General features: G+C 43.2%; 2 protein-coding genes across 3 annotated transcripts; both read right to left on the bottom strand.

Annotated features, from left to right (window-relative positions):
- Positions 1-290: 290 nt before the first annotated feature.
- coq3 (coenzyme Q3 methyltransferase) lies at positions 291-8,065 on the bottom strand. Its single transcript, XM_080769264.1, has 6 exons — positions 7,823-8,065; positions 6,706-6,843; positions 4,962-5,058; positions 3,669-3,917; positions 2,183-2,342; positions 291-853 (listed from the first exon to the last, which is right to left on the bottom strand). Exons 1-6 carry the CDS (start codon positions 7,984-7,986, stop codon positions 669-671), a joined length of 993 nt encoding a protein of 330 aa, XP_080625390.1. The 5' UTR covers positions 7,987-8,065; the 3' UTR covers positions 291-668.
- A 964-nt stretch (positions 8,066-9,029) lies between these two features.
- Positions 9,030-16,987, bottom strand: pnisr (PNN-interacting serine/arginine-rich protein). 2 transcript variants are annotated; one of them, XM_080768562.1, is made up of 12 exons: positions 16,875-16,987; positions 16,269-16,372; positions 15,827-15,997; positions 14,903-15,138; positions 14,346-14,505; positions 12,885-13,081; positions 12,647-12,787; positions 12,418-12,517; positions 11,726-11,779; positions 11,265-11,462; positions 10,002-11,106; positions 9,030-9,393 (listed from the first exon to the last, which is right to left on the bottom strand). In XM_080768562.1, exons 2-12 carry the CDS (start codon positions 16,354-16,356, stop codon positions 9,360-9,362), a joined length of 2,484 nt encoding a protein of 827 aa, XP_080624688.1. In that variant the 5' UTR covers positions 16,357-16,372; positions 16,875-16,987; the 3' UTR covers positions 9,030-9,359. The 2 variants fall into 2 exon arrangements, with proteins under 2 accessions (XP_080624688.1, XP_080624687.1); XM_080768561.1 differs by having other exon boundaries at positions 12,885-13,102.
- Between the last annotated feature and the right edge of the window lie 886 nt (positions 16,988-17,873).

The following is a 17,873-nucleotide window of genomic DNA, read 5'->3' on the forward strand; positions in this document are numbered from 1 at the left end:
CATCCAGCCACTAGAGGCGGACGCGTGTGTCCCTGAATACTCAACCTACTGGTCCCTTTGATGTCAGGCAGTAATGAAGTACAGTGAGTCAGAGGCACGTGTCGGGTTATGCAATAAATCCAGGCATCCACATTATAATTGGTCTAATGTTAGTATAGTAGTGGCAGCGGCTGAGACCATTGCTAACCCCGACCCCCGTAATGAATTCCCTCTGCGCACGTGACTTCAGCCTAGTCACACAATGAACTCAAGTTTGAAAGCTTTCTTTTCTGTTGTCATATTATTAGAGAATCTGAAGAGATTTGACATCATGGCAAGATGTACAATCACAAAACATACAATATATTTTGATACGGTATTCTCTTCTTTAGGACAGTGATGATCCAAAAGTGCATTGATTGACAATTGTAGACAACCTTTTGACACTGAACAGTTAACACAATTCTTAATGGTTCTGAAGTAGCTGGTCTGTCAACTCCTCATCGAAGGAGCAGGAGGTCGTCCCAACCCTGAACAAAACCAACATCAGAACTTTCATAATGCTCAGGAGACCACTCAACAACCACACCACATCTTCCGCTCTTCACAGCTTTTCAATGCTATAGGTTTGGACGGTCCATCTCCTTTCTTTCACTAAAGTCTCATAAACGCTGCATCACAGCTGGCTTCTAGGAAGCAGCTTGGCGTTGGGGGTCGGGGTCGGGGCAGTCTGCCTCGGCCGGGTCCGTCGGAGGCTCCTCGCCCAGCTTGACGGCATGCAGAGCGTAGTTGATGGCCGTACTGTCGGTCCAGCTCCAGCGTCCTGACACAGGGTTGTAGAGCATGCCCCGCACAGACTGCACCGACAGTCCATCTGTGAAGAGGAGGATAGGAGGGAGAAAACAGGGTAGGCAGAAGGAAGGTGGGAGGGGAAACATAGAAGCCAAGGAGGGACAGTCACAGAAGTAATGTCAGCCGCAGAAGAAAGATAAAGTTAACCTAGTGTTTCACTCTGGTAGAACGTTCTCACTTTTTCCATGATGAAAAACTGAATTACGGTACAGCAACTTTGTCTTTTTTGTTTGGTTTTTGAATAGTCTGTGAAGAATTCAATACAAGGATTGAGTTTGAGAGATAAAAATCACACCCGTATATTAAAGTCTATCTCATGTTGATTAGGTGATGTATTGGTGATATAAAACAAACGGTGCAAATACAAACATTAAACGCCATTAACCGTTTCCGTCCGTAGGACGGCTCCACACGTCCTAGGAAAACCAATCGACGCGTACATGGGACGGGTGTACACGTCCTACTCCTAGCGCATCTTCAATGATATCAGGTGAGGGGAGAATATTCTGAATTTGTTCCTTTTTTATTTTTCAGTCGGACACTCGGCCACCGTAGAGTGAAGCTTACCGTTCACTTAGCTGTTAGCACGGCAGAAAGAATTCCTCGTCTCTCCTAATCCAGGGCGGTCTCCGTGGTTTTGATGTGATGAATATACTACACGCTTAATTTCTGACTTCAACATGCCTCTCGTTCAAAATATGAATGCTTTGGAGCTTCTAGCGATATAATAGACTAGAGGCCAAACATTAATCTGTGTATAGGAGGGGCTAGAAATCATGCATTTGGATGCAAGCCTGCATGCATGATTTAAGCTTTAGTTTATTAGAACACATTTTCTTCAGAATAACAAGCAAAGTATATTCAAGGTATATTCAAAATAACCTCCAGTATAACCTCAATAAAACAAAGTAAATGGTGACCATCTTTTGGGTGCCATCCATGTAATTATTCAAAATGTTCATTCTTCAGGAAAGGAAAAATATAATTATTTTCAGGAAATTAAGAAAACCTTATATTTTGAAAACAAAACAATACTGCCTCGTCAAAGTTGGCGTTGTGACTTTATATATTGTCAATTACTTGCATGAGAGGGGGAGTTAGTTGCTTTAGCAGACAGTTTGAGGGTCCAATGGAGTTGTCCAAAGCGTTTTTACCAGCTGCTGTGTGGTCAATGTTCTCTCTGGGGTGCTGTCACACCCACTTGCCGTAAGTACATTAGCCTTACGAGAAAAAACTCAACTACAGTACTGACCTGCAGGCTGCATAGTGACAAATATATTGCTCCTGAATAGAGAAGGAAATGAGGAAGAGGAGAGGAGGTCTGAGAAGGAAGGATAAACCACAGACTTACAGGACTCGACCAGGCGCTCCAGCTCCTCAGGGCTGACGAACTTCTCCCAGTCATGGGTCCCCATCGGAACGATGCGTAGCAGCCGTTCTGCCGCCACGATACCCAGCGCATAGGACAGGTTGGTCTTATTGAGGGTGGTGATGAAGAGCGAGCCGCCAGGCTGTAAGCGAACACACACACACACACACACGACAAACTGTTTCAAATATGGAAAAATGACTGCATTTATTTTATAGACAGTATTGAGGTACTAATGGTTTTCCATCAGTCGCTCCCTCATGAGTCACAACAGTTGTTTTGTTTTGTTGTTTACACATCACGTTTCTTGGCTTGGTGGTCACACTGCTCAGTGCCAAAGGACACCGATTTCAACCTCGGGCAATCAGACGGACATAAAAAGAGCCTCATGCACGCTCCACAGAACCCTTTATTGTGGTTCATCTGCCTAACTGTTCTATTCAGAGACCAAGTGTTGCAGAATAAAAGCATTTCACATACAAGTGGACATGCAAAGATGTCACCGTTTGGCGTTTGAACTCGGCAGTTTTGTACCACATTCCAGGTCTTTTTATTTAAAGGGATTGTGACATTAAAAAAAAGGTTTTGGAATTGTTCTTATTATTTTTTAGGTTTTCTAATCTCAATTGCACCCAAAAAACATGAACTTTTAACATTCAGTAGATTTTCTGTGATCTGGGGTTTTCTGGCTCAAACAGGCCTCTGATTTGCCGGCAGTTTGTGATGTAAGATCCTGCAAATCCCATACATGTCAATGGGATTTGCCAGCAGATGTCACTGTTTTCACTGTTTTGCCTGTTTTCATTGTAGCTCAAAAGGCTTCCAAACCCCAAAGGAAACTTCAGACCACAGAAAATCCACTGAATGTTCAAAGTTCAGGTTTTTTGGGTGTAATTGAGGTCATAAAACCTAAAAGAAAAAAGAAAAACTAAAATAAATGAAAATGAATGTCATAAAACCTTTAAGGATTTTTTTTTCATATCCGGTATGCAAAAATAGACAGCAAATTGAATCTTCAATTGACCTGAAAGCAGTGGCATTAAGCAGAGATTACCAGAAGCCCTTTCCCCCCTCAAAGTGTTTGTTTTGTGACCCACTGAACCAGGAGATTATGTTCATGGTCACGTACTGTATATACCGTACTGTATGTGGCTTTCACCTCTAGAGGGCGACGTGTGGGCAAAATATGACATGAAAAGCTTCACGACGACTCACAATTGTCCTATGTGTATGCATACGATCACTACATACACTAACTACATCAAATTATCATATCATTGTTGCCACTCGGTGGCACGCTACGAGCTTGTAGGTTTGCTATTTTTGAAAAATCAAAGAACGACTAGAACCTAGAAACATAGCTTTTTCAGAAAACTGTCAGGATGTAGAAGACATTTTTAGAATCTGATCTCAGGTCAAAATGGGTTAACAGTGAGTGAAAAGCTAAGCTCGTCCCATTATTACCCACCTTGAGCACATGGCTGCAGCAGTAGGCGAATGTTTCCAGGTCGGCCAGATGCTCCACCACCTCCGAGGCCACCACAGCGTCGAAGCCGTCGTCCTCGTCCCCTTCCCCGGTGAGGTCCTCCAGAGTGCAGGCCTGGTACTGCACGCGGTGCCGGAGGTCCGGGTCGCGGGACGAGTGGACCCGGGCCGTGCCAATGCTGTCCTCTACGGGGTCGATGCCCAACACGTCGGCTCCCAGGCGACCCAGAGGCTGGAAAGATGCAGAGGAACATTCTTAGAACAAATAGAATTGTGTTCACTGTTGATATAAAGATTGATTTTTAAGAAGAAAAAAAATTAGGTTTATATATAATTCCACCAGACAATATTTCAATTTGGAAATATTTTATCACTAGCAATGATTAGGATGATTAGAGGGAGAAATACAGTTCAATCAATAATACTCTGGTAGACTGAACATGACATGTCAGACTAGTTACCAAAAAGTATGTATTGTACATAAACTGGTAGAGCAAAACAACAAGAGCTGGCTTGTGATATCCAGTGCCCTCTGCTGGAGAACTGCTGTGAACACACAGCAAACCCGTGTGCATGAGTGTGAGACCCGTGAGTGTGTGTGTGTGTGTGTGTGTGTGTCACCTAAAGGCAAATCTCCACTCTCCCACAATTGTTTTCTTCAGAGTGGAATAGTCATAGAGGCGGTATTTTGAAAGAAGACACAGAATTCCAATGCTTACAGACACTGTAAGAGACGTGTGTGTGTGTGTGTGTCCATGTGAGAGATCTGGGCACATGTCTGTGCGCATGTATAAATGTGCCAGAGTGTGCAAGGGAGACGTCTCTCATGAGACCTGATTTTGTCTACTTGGATCACACCAGAGAGCTGGTATTTGTTCACTTCAAATGAAGGCCGGGACAAGAGCCCTGTCCTCTTACGTCTACCTATCAAAACACACAAACGGATAAACAAGTGTAAACCACCTGACCGTCCTCTCCACCAAACCACGACCAGCCAAATCCACAAGACAGCGAAGACACAACGTGACTCCGGCTGACATTTACATGTACTGTATGCTAAAGCACTGGTGCGTGTGTGAAAGGGCACACCACGTCAGAGCAACACCACAAGCACTATCTTATTCACACAGATTACTATTCTGCCATAGGGACGGAACGGACATCTGATTTGAACAGTAGCAATTCAAACAATTGGGACCTCATGGCAGGTATGTCAAACAAGGCTGACGTCCATGAGATTCAACTGGCCTACATAGCATCTATAACACACACTTACCTCTGTGAGCAGGCCACCTCCACAGCCAACATCTAGTATCTTGAATCCTGCAAGGGGTTTCCCTGGCTGCCCTCCACGCACAGTCAACAGATTGTCCCTGAGCACATGGACGAGACAGAAGTCACATTTAAGGCCTCCTTCCATGGCACCATCACACCATTAACACACATTTTAGGATATAATGCAAGGGACAGGGAATGTAATCTTCAATGAAAACACACAGTATGCCTCAGCATCTCATGTACGTCGATCTTTGGGATAAGAAGAGTGTTGGTTGGTTCTCCCAGAGAATCTCAACGTATTTCCCACCATTCACTGTCACAACCAAGACACTATCGTCCTAAGCAATGCTCGACATCAATGATCCTCTGGAGAAATTACAGGCTTGCTGCCCATTCCCTCTCAGCCCATTTGTTTATCTCTCCACCTCCTCTCTCTTTTTTCTCTTCCTTCCCAAGCTATCTGACAGCTGTCTCCCTCAGGCACAAGGCACACACGTCTGTCTATATACAGTATGTCCCTCATTAAAGTCCAGCTGTGGTGCGGCGCCATAACGTTGGCACAAGCAGTGAGGCAGCAAAGTTCATCATAGGCAGATTGTCCAGAAGACCAAGACTGATTGATAAGACTACTGCTGAACCCAAACACTTGTGTAATGGTATGTCCCCCAATAACAATACACTACACACCGTTATTTAAACTAACTACTCAACCTAGTCTGAACGAAGTTAAAATAAAAGCAGGGTTAGAGATTTTAAAGGTACACTGGGGAGTACTAGTAGCAGATAAAGCAGCAACAGGGGCAGTGTTGTCACATCGCCTCATTTAAACACAGCCTGAGGGCAGAGTCGTATCAGACTCATCCCGTGTCAGGTTCAACCTACAGAGGCAGTAGATGTCACACTGCCACTATAGAGACTCATCATCTGGGAGACAACAGAGGGGGGAAGGGGAGAGCAACGGTCGGCTCTCTCTCTCTCTTTACATACATGGATAACGCAATGATCTTCAATAGCAGATCTTATCAATCAAAAGATTATCCCCCCCAACCAGCACCCAAAACATGCACTCGTACAGTACACAGACTGCAATGAGAATTCACTTTGCTTATTGGTTGGGTGTTAAAGTAGAAAAAGCTGGTAGTTATTTTTTCTACTTCCTTGGCACGCCTAATAATTATCTAAGTTTCACCCCCCCCTTCTGGATATTTTTTAGTACATTAACCTGATAGTTTATCAATTTTATTGACTGTGGCTGATTGAAATAAACATATTGCTTTAAAAGAGTGGTTTAATTTCAACCAGTGGTCGGTGGACCACCAGTGGCCCTTGAGAGTCCCCAGCTAAATGATGGAGTTGGTAAATTGGCCCTTATAGATCTTTAACTCTTGACAGCGTGAAAATGAAACCAAATGCCCTTCGTTACAGGTCCATTTGGTTTCATTTTACGCCATCAAAATTTTAATTATTGGTCCAAATCTGGACAGTTAATTTACAAGAAGTGTACACGTTTACAGAATGTAGACCATTTTTTATGTTTATCAACATTTGCCTGTTGTCTCTCCTAATGGTACCAATGGTACAGCATGGAATTGTGGACAAAGTCTTGGGTCTGAGAGGCGCCTAAATCCCATCAAACGGTGGTCCGTGGCTCAAATGCAGAATAAATAATGGACAGTATATAGAGTAAGAGTATATAATGCGTGCCCTCAAATACACAAACACACACACACACACACACACACCGTATAAAAGGCACTCTCAAGTCATTCATGGAATGCAGAGCAGCAAATTCTCCTCCTTCATCCCACCACTTGCTGGCCAGTGACTGGAACCTCTTCAGCTCATTGGGGTCCACTGTAGTTTGGGAGGCTGAACGAACACTAGAGAAGATGACAATATAATTGTGAGGGAAATATTAACGATTCACAGTAAAAGCCTGTGTTGATGTATCCATTTGCCATAATGGCAGTCAGAACTGCAGCATCACTCCAAATCTTCCACCACAGTCTGAAAAACCACCTTTTAAGACTCCATCTTGGCCCGTAGCACTTACCCTGCCCCCTTAGATAGAACTTTTTGTATAGCATTTACTTTTTATGTATGTAATGTATTGCCATGCTTTTTATTCTTGCTTAATGTAAATCGCTCTGGATTAAGAGCGTCTGCTAAATTGTAAATTGTAATGGCATTCCATTATCATGCTGCTGTCAAATCCTAGCTTCAGTTACAAAAGGTAACAAGGACAAATGGGCACTTAGGAATTATGGGCATTTTGGGCATAAACAATAAATTGAAGGGTAAATGTAAGTCTGACAATGACATAGGCCTACATGCTAAAATTGTGTATATTTTTTGGACAACATTCTGGACAAAATTAAGTTATGGTTATGTGCCATGATCCAGGGCTGCCAACACTCCTACTGGATCCTGAAGGCATCTCCTGCATTTTGCCCACATATCCTGCATCGTCATTTCTCTTGGATTAGGTATCAAAGTCCCCAGATTCACCAGAACACAGTTTACATTAGCCCAAACATTTAGACTCTCGTAGAGGTTTTTATGAGATTCGTCAGAATCGAAAAAACAGAGGGTTTTTTCGATTCTGACGAATCTCATAAAAACCTCTACGAGAGTCTAAATGTTTGGGCTAAGTTTACATCTATGTTAAAGTTTATGGGGTGGGGGGGTGGGATCTGGGCAGTGAATTCAATCACACAATGTTCACTTTAATGCATAATGTGGTTATTGGTTATTATTAAAAATGGGTCTTACATTATTTCAGTCATCATGGCAGGTCATCTCAATTTCCCCTGTTTGATCAATAATCGTCTATCAACATAATAATAACCTAAAACTTACCCGATATGCAGGGCATTTTGACTCTGCAACAGCTGTGTGCGGTGATAACATACGGAGGTCCAGCTGAACGCACTCTTCTGCTGCAGGACAGGATTCTTCACGCTTGCTTTTGGACTTGTGCAAACTAGTCCAAGCATTAGACGCCCGAACTTCCTTGAGTACATTTTGAAAAGTGATATATTTATGTTTACATTGGCGGTTATATGCACTATGCTAGCGGTTAGCCAATGTGACCGTTGTCGCTTCCCCACTCCACTTAGGTTCGGGTAGAAACTTAACTCTCTTTATTAGTTCCTAGTACTTTTCTCAGGACCAGGACACATCAATGCCTTTAATCCCTTTCACCCGAATGACCGATAGCAGCCAGGTCACTTGAAGAAATAACAATAAATGTAATGCATTTAATATCATCTTTCGATCAATGTCTCTGATAAAAAGGTTCTTCTTTTAGCTTTCCGGCATTATGATGAATTCCTGTTCTGTTTTGATGAATTGGACATGGTGGACCCTGTTGTAAACAAGTGTAATGCTTAATTGGGTCGTCCACTCACAGTTAACAGTCTTTGTATTGAGTTTGTGCTTGAAATGTACTGTAATTCTGCAAACTGTTAATAAATATTTCAATGTAATCAATCAAAAGCAGACTGGACGCCCATCGGCGTATTGCTTCCTCCCAGTGGTCAGTTCGGTACTGCACCGTTATACAGGCCATACACTTGTACAACCACTCTTTATATAGGGTCTGCACAATGCTTGTCACGATGACAGTCGTCTGAATGCCCGTCACGATGAACGATGCAAGTTTCTACATTGACCTGACGTCAATGCTAATGTCTGTGTCGTCTGTAGATATTTGGAACTCTCGTGAGAGCCTTCGTTAAAAAAAATATATAAATACATCAAACCCAGAAATCATAAATCCATCATACCCAATCTAATGTTGCTTTGTGAATACAGAAAACCCCAAGGCTTGTTGGACTACTCAAAAATGCTTGGTCATATTCATAATTATTTTAATCATTATAATATACAGGCACACATTTTGCCCTTGGCTTGGATTATGAATATTTAATAGCTTATTATCGAATTAATACCGAAGTCATGTACGGTATTAATTTACTTTACATGAAACCTGACTAGTAGCTTTTCATTTGCAATTAATTGTCCAATTTATAGCAAGCATGCATGCATCATGAAAGAAAATAGCCACGGTACAATCAGTTTTATTGGGACAATTTACATGATTTGGATACGGTCACTCCTGTTATGGGTTTTAAAACGATACAACTTCAGAGTTTTAAATGTCCACAAATGTTACAAGCAAAAAAAGGAAAAAAAGCTAGCATTCAAAGAGTCCTTTCTTTCCGCAGTATTCACTTTTAAAAATAACATTATTTACACAGTTGAACAGGGGAGAGAGGGGGGGTTGAGGGTAGGAGTGGCATTTTCACCTACACCGTTGCCTCTATAATGAGACAAGCCTGTTTAAACTCATGGAATTTAAAAAGTGCACAGTTCAAGAGGCACTCTGTACTCCTCAGCGCCTGCTGCGGCGGGAAGGAGACGTGGACCTGAAAGAGAGTCGTGGGACAAACTTTAGTACTGCACTAGTTACAACGAGCCATGCAGACACAAACACACACATGAATACAAGCGCACCCACTTCCCTCCAACACACAAACATACAGTTCATTAGTACTTGTGGATAATTAGCACTTATAAGCAGTGCTAGAGGGTTGTTGTTCTTTTCTTTGGCAGATCTGTTCATTGATATTTTAACATTTAAATCATATCCACTGAAGGGCAGCCAGATAAACATTAACACAACAGTAATCAACTAAAACCGGCTCAACAAAGGCACAGAGGCAATAGATAAATAATAATTTAGGGAAAATACACTGATGGAAACATAACGTAACTAGCGCTCTGGTATACAAATGATCAGAATCAGACTTGAACCTTAATAATAATGCTTATCGAAATGTTAAGAGGAAATGGCTAGGATTGCATTTGCGTTTATAGAATATGGACAAGCTGCATGAAATTTCATCTTTCCTTGAGTTTTACAATGATTATTCATTATAGGCTAGAAATTAGAATTCCTCTAAATCATACAGACTACAGAGACATACAACAAAGACATACTACAGAAAAAGAGAGAGAAAAGAACGAATACTACCTTGATCGTGACTTAGACTTGTGTTTGCGGCTTGCCTTCTTACCAGACTTGTGAGATTTTTCCGTGGATCTTGAACGACTACGTTTGGATTTCTTAGATTTTTTTTCCTTGCTAACTTCAGGGGTTGGGGACCTACTAGATTCAGATTCGGAGCGCTTCTTGCTAGCTTTGGCGGAGCCCTTCTTGCTGGCCTTGCTGTCATGTCTGGAGTGCTTGTCACTCTGAGAGTCTGTGTGAGAGTCGCTCTCTTTCCTCTTCTTTGACTTCCCATTCTCCTCGGACACAGCACTGCTTCCTTTATCTTTTTCCCTATCCCTTTCTTTCTCTTTAGGTTTTGCCTTGTCTTTCTTCTTATCAGACTCTTTCTCCTTCTCTCTCTCCCTGTCTTTATCCTTCTTTTTCTTGTCTTTGCTGTCTTTGCTGTCTTTATCGTGGCTGCGGCTCCGGTCTTTTTTCCTCTCTCTGTCCTTGCTAGAGACCCTTTGCTTATGTTTGCTACTCCGACTATGACTGCTGTCCCTCCGTTCCCTACTCCTCTTCCTCTCCCTGTCTCTGCTGCGACTACGGCTCTCTTTGGCCCTGCCTCTGTCCCTGGATCTACTCCTGTGGTTCCTGCGTTCCCTGGAAACGCTGCGGCCGTTCTTGTGTCGTCCGGAACGCTCTGTGCTGCTGCGCCTCCTGTCCCTGACCTTGTCACTATGACGCCTGTGAGAGCTGCGGCTGCGACTACGGCGGCCACGAGCCTTGTGGGAGGATGAGCGACTGCGCCTCCTCTTCCTGCGTGGGGTGGAGGACCGCGAAGAGCTACGGGAAGAGCTCGAAGATGAAGAGGAGGGGGAAGAGGAGCGACTAGAACTCCGGCTGGAGCTGGACGGGGAACTGCTGCTGTGGCCGTTAGCTGGGGACTCACTGCCACCTCGCGCCGTTTTGTCCTTCCCTCGTCCCGAGTGCCTGCCCTCACTTCCCTCCTTCTCACTACGGGACCTACGCCTCTCTACCACAGGCTCCGCCTCCCTCTCCCTAGCTTCCTGTTTGTGTAAACTCTCTGCCTGAACCTCGTCATAATCCCCCCCTTCTCTGCTCAATCTCTCCTTCGCCATCTCTTCTGTGAACACAGAAAAACAAACTGGTCAGAGGCAAATATTTACTGTCCAAGGTTACATTTAAAAGAGATTCTCAAATGAGCTATATAAATCAAGTTTAAATTGACTGACTGGACATCAATCCATTGAACATGCTGAGAAACCAACATCAAACTCTCACCACGTGCAAGCATCGAAGCCTCCAGGGCTTGTCTCTCCTGTAGCTGCTGCATCTCCCTCTCTTTACGACGGAAGGCATCCTGCTTCTCACGGATGCGGTGACGCAACTCCTCCTCGTCTGTATCGGACGACTCAGACCCCCGGGTGCTATGGTCATCCTCATCCTCGCTCTCGTCCGAACCGTAATCACCAAGCCCGCCTGTCAGACGACAGAGTCCCGATTGTTGAGATAAGAAGGGACAAAAATCATATACTCAAAACTGCACGCTCATTCCCCTTTTAATTCATCAACCCTTAAAAATAGATCTACTTCTCAATATTTCTAAGAGAGCATGCTTCTATTCAGTGAAAGTCCAAAAACCCTGTGGAATCATTGACGTTGTCAACTCTGCCCCAATCTCAACCCACCCACCCACTGTCCAACCCTCGTGCCCTTCCCAGTAACAGAAATGGGATACTCACTGAGACCAGTCAGAGAAGCCAATGCACTTGACCGTGCCAGCTGTTTTGCAGGAGCTTTGATTCACATCAACAACAGGAACAACATGTTAAAACACATACAGCCACCACTTTCTCAACGGCAAGAGAGTCGCTAGAGTAGGGGGTCACAGATAACGCACTATTCACAAGAGCTGTCTTTGATAAGAGAAAAAAAAATGGAGAGAAGAGAGAGGGTTAACAAACAAGCGGTTTGCCACACAATCCAAGTCAAACAGTCGGACAGGAGGGATAGAAACCACTCTGTACTAATGCACTGTCTCTTCAACCGAGCAAGAACCTGTGTATTTATAGGCGGGAGGTGATCATACAGTCACTGGTGAGACGCTAGTCAGACTTACAGCCAGTCAAGTAGCCCTGGTCCCATAAAGCCAAGGAACCAAATGGACTTTTTTTTCCTCTTTTTGTCATTGTGCTCTTAAAAAACACCCTGCTCTGCTCTTTCCTTCCGATGCATTAGCAGAGAATGGTTGAGAAAGCATACCATAATCAGACATGATATTCTCAAGTGTGCCTCTCAATTAGCCTGGTTAACAGGGCACAATTGAGTCCATTTTAGAGACTATGAAACACAGAATGGATTCTCTTCAGACTTAAACACAATGTCTTGGTGTCAGGCACAGATGATGGATGAGCTGGAGAAAACAAGAGCAGACCTTTGGTGGCCTTGCGGTGCGTTTCTCTGGCCACGTGCTGGATCTCTTCATTCGTGACTTCCAGCAAGATCTCGGTCAGCAGCGTTTTGGTCAGGAACATCTGGGGAAGAGGTTGGCCAACGAGAGAAGCTCAACCCAATGCTTTTAACCATTCAGGGCAAAACAACAGCCATGAACAGTATAAAACAATGATGAGCCTCATCATGCTCTCATAGACAGGGACACTGACCAGTTGGAACTCTCTTTCCTCCTCGGTCATCTCTGGTTCGCTGTCCTCCAAGGGAGGAGACGGGCTACGGCTGGCAAACTCTTTTTTAAGGGAGGCCTTTTCCTCTTTTTCTTCTTCATGCCCCTCCTCATCATCACTGTCCTGTTGACGATTAATGCAGAAAGTCCATTCAATGAAATACGTCGTAGGCAGAACTTGTAAAAGAATAATACCAGATGGCCTCTATCTGTTAACTTACAAATTTACTCCGGCGGGGAACACGGGCCTCGCCCCCTCCATCGTCCTCCTCATCGTCCTCATCGAGGCCTTCATCTTTTCCCGATATGATGCGCTCCTTCTCCATTCTCTCTCGCTCGATTTTCTTCTGCTTCTCTCTGTCCATTTTCTCAAGGCCCTCTCGTATCCATGCAGGCAGTGTGCGCCTTTTCACAGCATCTGCAGCCGAGAGTAACAGATCTACATTTTGGTGTAGCGTTTAATTGCAAATTAATTAATTGTGCCACTTTCTTTTTTTAAAACATTCGGTTTCATCATGACGACACTTTCTAACAATCTGTATATTTTCCCACCATATTTACAATTACTTGTATACATACTTTTCATTACCACTTTCAAGATGGCATTACTATATTGGGCATGTCATTACAGTCACATTATTTTATTTGTTCAAAAATAGCAAAAATACAATAGCTGATCTACAAGCTCGCATTGCAAAATGTGTTGTGAACTTGTAGAATAGAGCCAAGTAACAAATATATTACCAACACAATTTAGGGAATTGCATAATGTAACAATGAGTTCAATGTCATTTCACTTACACTTCTGAGATCATTTTAAACGTTTTGCCGCCAGCATTAATTAATCTATCTATCGCGCATTGCCATGGTTTTATCGCGCGCACCACTTATTTTGAAGGGCCAAATATCCGCAACCGGATCATGTTACAATAACAAAATGCTGTGTGTGGTGTCTTGACCGGTTGTTGTTCTCTCGGTCGGTGGTGAAAAAACGTGAGTATCACAACGCTGGTGGAGGCTGTTGAAAAACCTTGTTTTCACCAGAAACGAGTGAAAGTGGATGCGCGCATCTTCAAAATGGCCGCTGCCACTGTCCCACTTTGACTGTTATGCTAACGAGCGGCAGCTAACGATACGATCAGATCAAAACATGGATTAAAGAATATAAACCCTGGAAAACGCAGGCTACGGTTCTGGCAGGCTAGACGATTAATTTAATCCTACGGTTACTACGGTTCTTGCGGGCTGCGTGTTAACATCTATGCTGTTTTTTGTGTGCAGTGTGTATCCAGGCCTCCTATTTGGACATCCAATATTGATTTGACACACCCTTCTATATAAGCCCATTCAATTTAAAATCTTAGACTAAAACTAATGACCCTGGTGACTGATATTGCCCCTCTAATGTTGTATGGGGGAGCTGTCATTTTTCTATTCCTTATTTCCCTTTATAAATGTCTAATGTTAGGAATAAAATTATTAAATAAAAAAAGTGAATCTCCTCATGCATTACTAGTACAATGTCAGTCACCAGAAAAAGTTTTTCAAAGAGTCCAACATGGTTAATGTGGAGTCACTCTGAAGTTGAATGGGCTTAAACAGGAGGGGGGGGGCGTGTCTGCTCAAAAGAATAGCAACTGTTTAAACAAAGTGTTAAAAGTTAAGAACAACAAACAACTCACCTAGTGATGACGGGGCATCCGGTTTGATAGGGAGCTGGATAGGGGACCTGGGCCGATCCCTGAATCCAGGGGCTCTGTTGTCTCGTCTGTTCTGAGGAGGGCCCGGCCAGTATGGGGGATGGAAGCCCCCAGCGGGACCATAATTTGGAGCAGCGCCATGCTGTAGAATGGTAGAACACACATTTAAAGTTAACGTTCAAACTAATTACTGTACACAACAGATTCTGGCAAATTGCCACCAAATGGCATTTACAGGATTTGGTGTGGTTTGTGCCTTTTCAAAGAACAAGGCAGGTAATATTTATCAAATCCACAATGGTCTAAAAAGTTAAAATATGAATCAAAAAGCAAAGATTAACGGATAAAAATCATACCAAACCATGCTGGGTCTTCAACAATCGAACATTCTCTGCAAGGCATCAAGAAAGCACTGACTGTTCTAGAAGGCGCCTAGATTGTGGCAATCAGCACAGTTTCTATGGATCCTCCTCTTTTACTTGGCTGGCACACTTATAATCGCAAACGCTTCAACAAATCCGACTGTGACATCTGCATACCTGATAATCAAACTGGTTCATGGCCAAGGGGACCATGGCGTAGCTGTCGGGCTGAGCCCCATACCCATGGCTGTTCTGGGGGTAAACCCCATGGTGGGCGTCGGAGGTGAAGTCTATGCTGTCCTGGCTGTTGCTGTCCTCGTTGGGGTTCACCACGTCCATCGGCACCGACGCCGGCGGGATCCAGGCCTGGTCCGGGGGAGGCGGGGGAGGGGGTTGGCCGTGCATTCCCCATTCTGTGGACGATGGACGGAAGCCAAAAATGGTCAAAGGCTCATTCATGTTTTTCTGTGAGAACGGAAGTTCAAGTCAATGATACTGAATATGCAATCGCCAAGTAAGAATGCTGCCGAACTAGCCTTGGATCAAGACTTACTATCACAGCACAATGAGCACATCGTCTCTGTATCTAAACTAAACCATTACAAAAAAATAGGCTATAAGATAAAGTTAAGTATGAATGAGAATCATTCATTTGATCTCGCAAGAAAGCGCATTTCTCAGCACCACCTGCGGCCGGCGCATATAGAGAAAGAAAGAACGTTTTGCTGCATATTTTAGGGTACAATATTTTATATTAAAATGATATACATTCGATGTTCACACTGTGTTTTAAAAGGAATATTCGACAGTCATTTTTGGCCAATTCTTGCAGCACTAGCACACAGAAATGTCGAGTTAACAAACATCCTTGGCTACATGGTCAGCACTTTGTTTTGTTTTTTTCATGTACAGAAGTACGGGCTCTCCGTGCAGATGTCTAGTGACTATTAGGGGGGTACAGAGAGACCAAGACTATCATACGAAAGCAAAAGTCAGACTCGATATGAAATATATCAATGATCTTGATCCATGGCTACTCCCGAACAGATCATCTCGGTTGTTGATTTAGAGATAGATCACTGATTTCTATAAATTGCGTACCAGGCTGCCACATTCTTCCAAAAGATGGGTCACCGTGGAAGGCTCCATGGTTGTTCTGTGGAACAGGGTCTAGGCCCGGGATATCTTGACCGTTGGGTTGGAGCTGTTCCGCTCCCGTCGACTCTTTTTGTGCAATCCAGGCCTGAGCCAGTGCTGCCCAGTCCACTTGACCTGGTGTAAGAAACAAGTCAAACAGGTTTAAAACTAAAACATTTTGTTTTATCTAACTCAGTGGTGAACGTTTTCAAGTCTGCACAATTAGAGAATGTAGAAGATTTGTTATGTCTATCAATACATCAAGTTTTGGGTCTGCGTGAGAGGTTAAATGTAGTCAAATGGTGGTGGTGGCTCAAATGCCGAATAAATAATGGTCCGTGCACTTGATATGAAAACCACTGATCCAAGTGAAATATGAGATCGGATCTTGTTGTCATTCACTGACCTGGATCTTGCTGGTGTTGAAAAGACTGCATCCACTGCTGCTGGCTGAGAGGCCACTGCGGCCAGGGCTGTCCTCCCTGGTCCCACATCCCTGTCCCTGCAGCCCTGCAAAAACACAACAACATCTTTATGACTTTATTTATAACACACAACGTCGAAGCACACAGAGGACAGCTGCCGCTAGCAGATAGTGGCTGCAGCTTCGACACAAAATAAAGCGAAAATGAATATTTAACCGACACCAGCTAGCTAAACAGCTAACATTATTAGCATCCATTTCCGTCCAGATTGTGAAATAAACTCGGAACCACCGTGGCGAGGCATTATTCGGTTAACGTTGATAATCATGTTGTGCGTTTAGCCTCCGTAGACTCAAATCGGGGGCCTCGAAACCGCTGTTGACAAAACGTTTAAGAGCTGAGGAGGAACGGGATACCCATGCTAATCTGAATGCTAACGCTACAGAATAAAATACGACGCGTTGAGCTCAAGCAGCCGTTTGGATTGCAAGATCAATGTTCAACGTACAGTCTCACTTCTTACGAGGCTGGAATAAAACCGGGTTTAAAATACAGTTGCTCCGGCCTATAATTATTATCATTCCCACCTTTTCCGTCTTTCCAAGAAATCAGTTTTCCACCGTTTTTCAGACTAGCAGATAATCAAAATGGCTTCAGTCAACGGAGAAGTGAGCTGGCTGCTAGCCACGGCCGGGCACGAGCTGTGCCTGTGAGTTGAGACGACACGTGCGTGGTGTCGGGTACAGTCTCGTGCACGCGAGCCATCTTGGAGGAGGGCCGTAGCACCGTAGCACGCGAGCTGTCTATTATTTATTTATTTTTTTACATACCGGGAAATGGTAAATCAGGTAATATATTTCATAACACGGAAGAAAGAATAACCTTCAAACCAGCAAACTACTAACGTAACGGAATAATGGGATGTTGGCATTATTTAGACCCCAAAATTGTCATTTAATAACTTTCAATTCCTTTACTGGAATGAGAAAATAATGCTATTGCTAAATAAATGAATACATACACATAATATAACATACAAACAAAATAGCACACCCATTCAATACATTCTTAAATAATCAAGTCTTCTAAAAAAAAATGTCAAGGCCCCCTTTTTCAGATGCCCTATACTTTTGATGAATTGAACAATGTGGACCCTGTTGTAAACAAGTGTAATGCTTAATTGGGTCGTCCACTCACAGTTGACAGTCTCTGTATTGAGTTTGTGCTTAAAATGTACTGTAATTCTACAAACTGTTAATAAATATTTCAATCAATCAATCAATTTTGAGACCAAAGTTAACCCATGCACGTTAGACAGTTTAAGTTTAGTTACACTATTAATATGTTGAGCTTTTCTTTAATGCACTAATGACTAATGAATTTTTAGACTTTTTGGGAAGTCCAGAATAGCCATAATCTTATCTAACCTGTTGGGAGTGAATTAATGCATAGACCAGTTTTTCCAGTCAGACTGAAAGAAGAAGCTTTTAACTTTGGAGATGTTCATTATTGATAAAATGCTATCCTATTTTGAAATTGAGATCTAATAACAGCAAGGTTTCTGACTTATACTTATATGTATTGCG

This window comes from Protomyctophum bolini (assembly GCF_963924005.1).
Source record: "Protomyctophum bolini genome assembly, chromosome: 7".
In the NCBI taxonomy this organism is placed as follows: Eukaryota; Metazoa; Chordata; class Actinopteri; order Myctophiformes; family Myctophidae; genus Protomyctophum; species Protomyctophum bolini.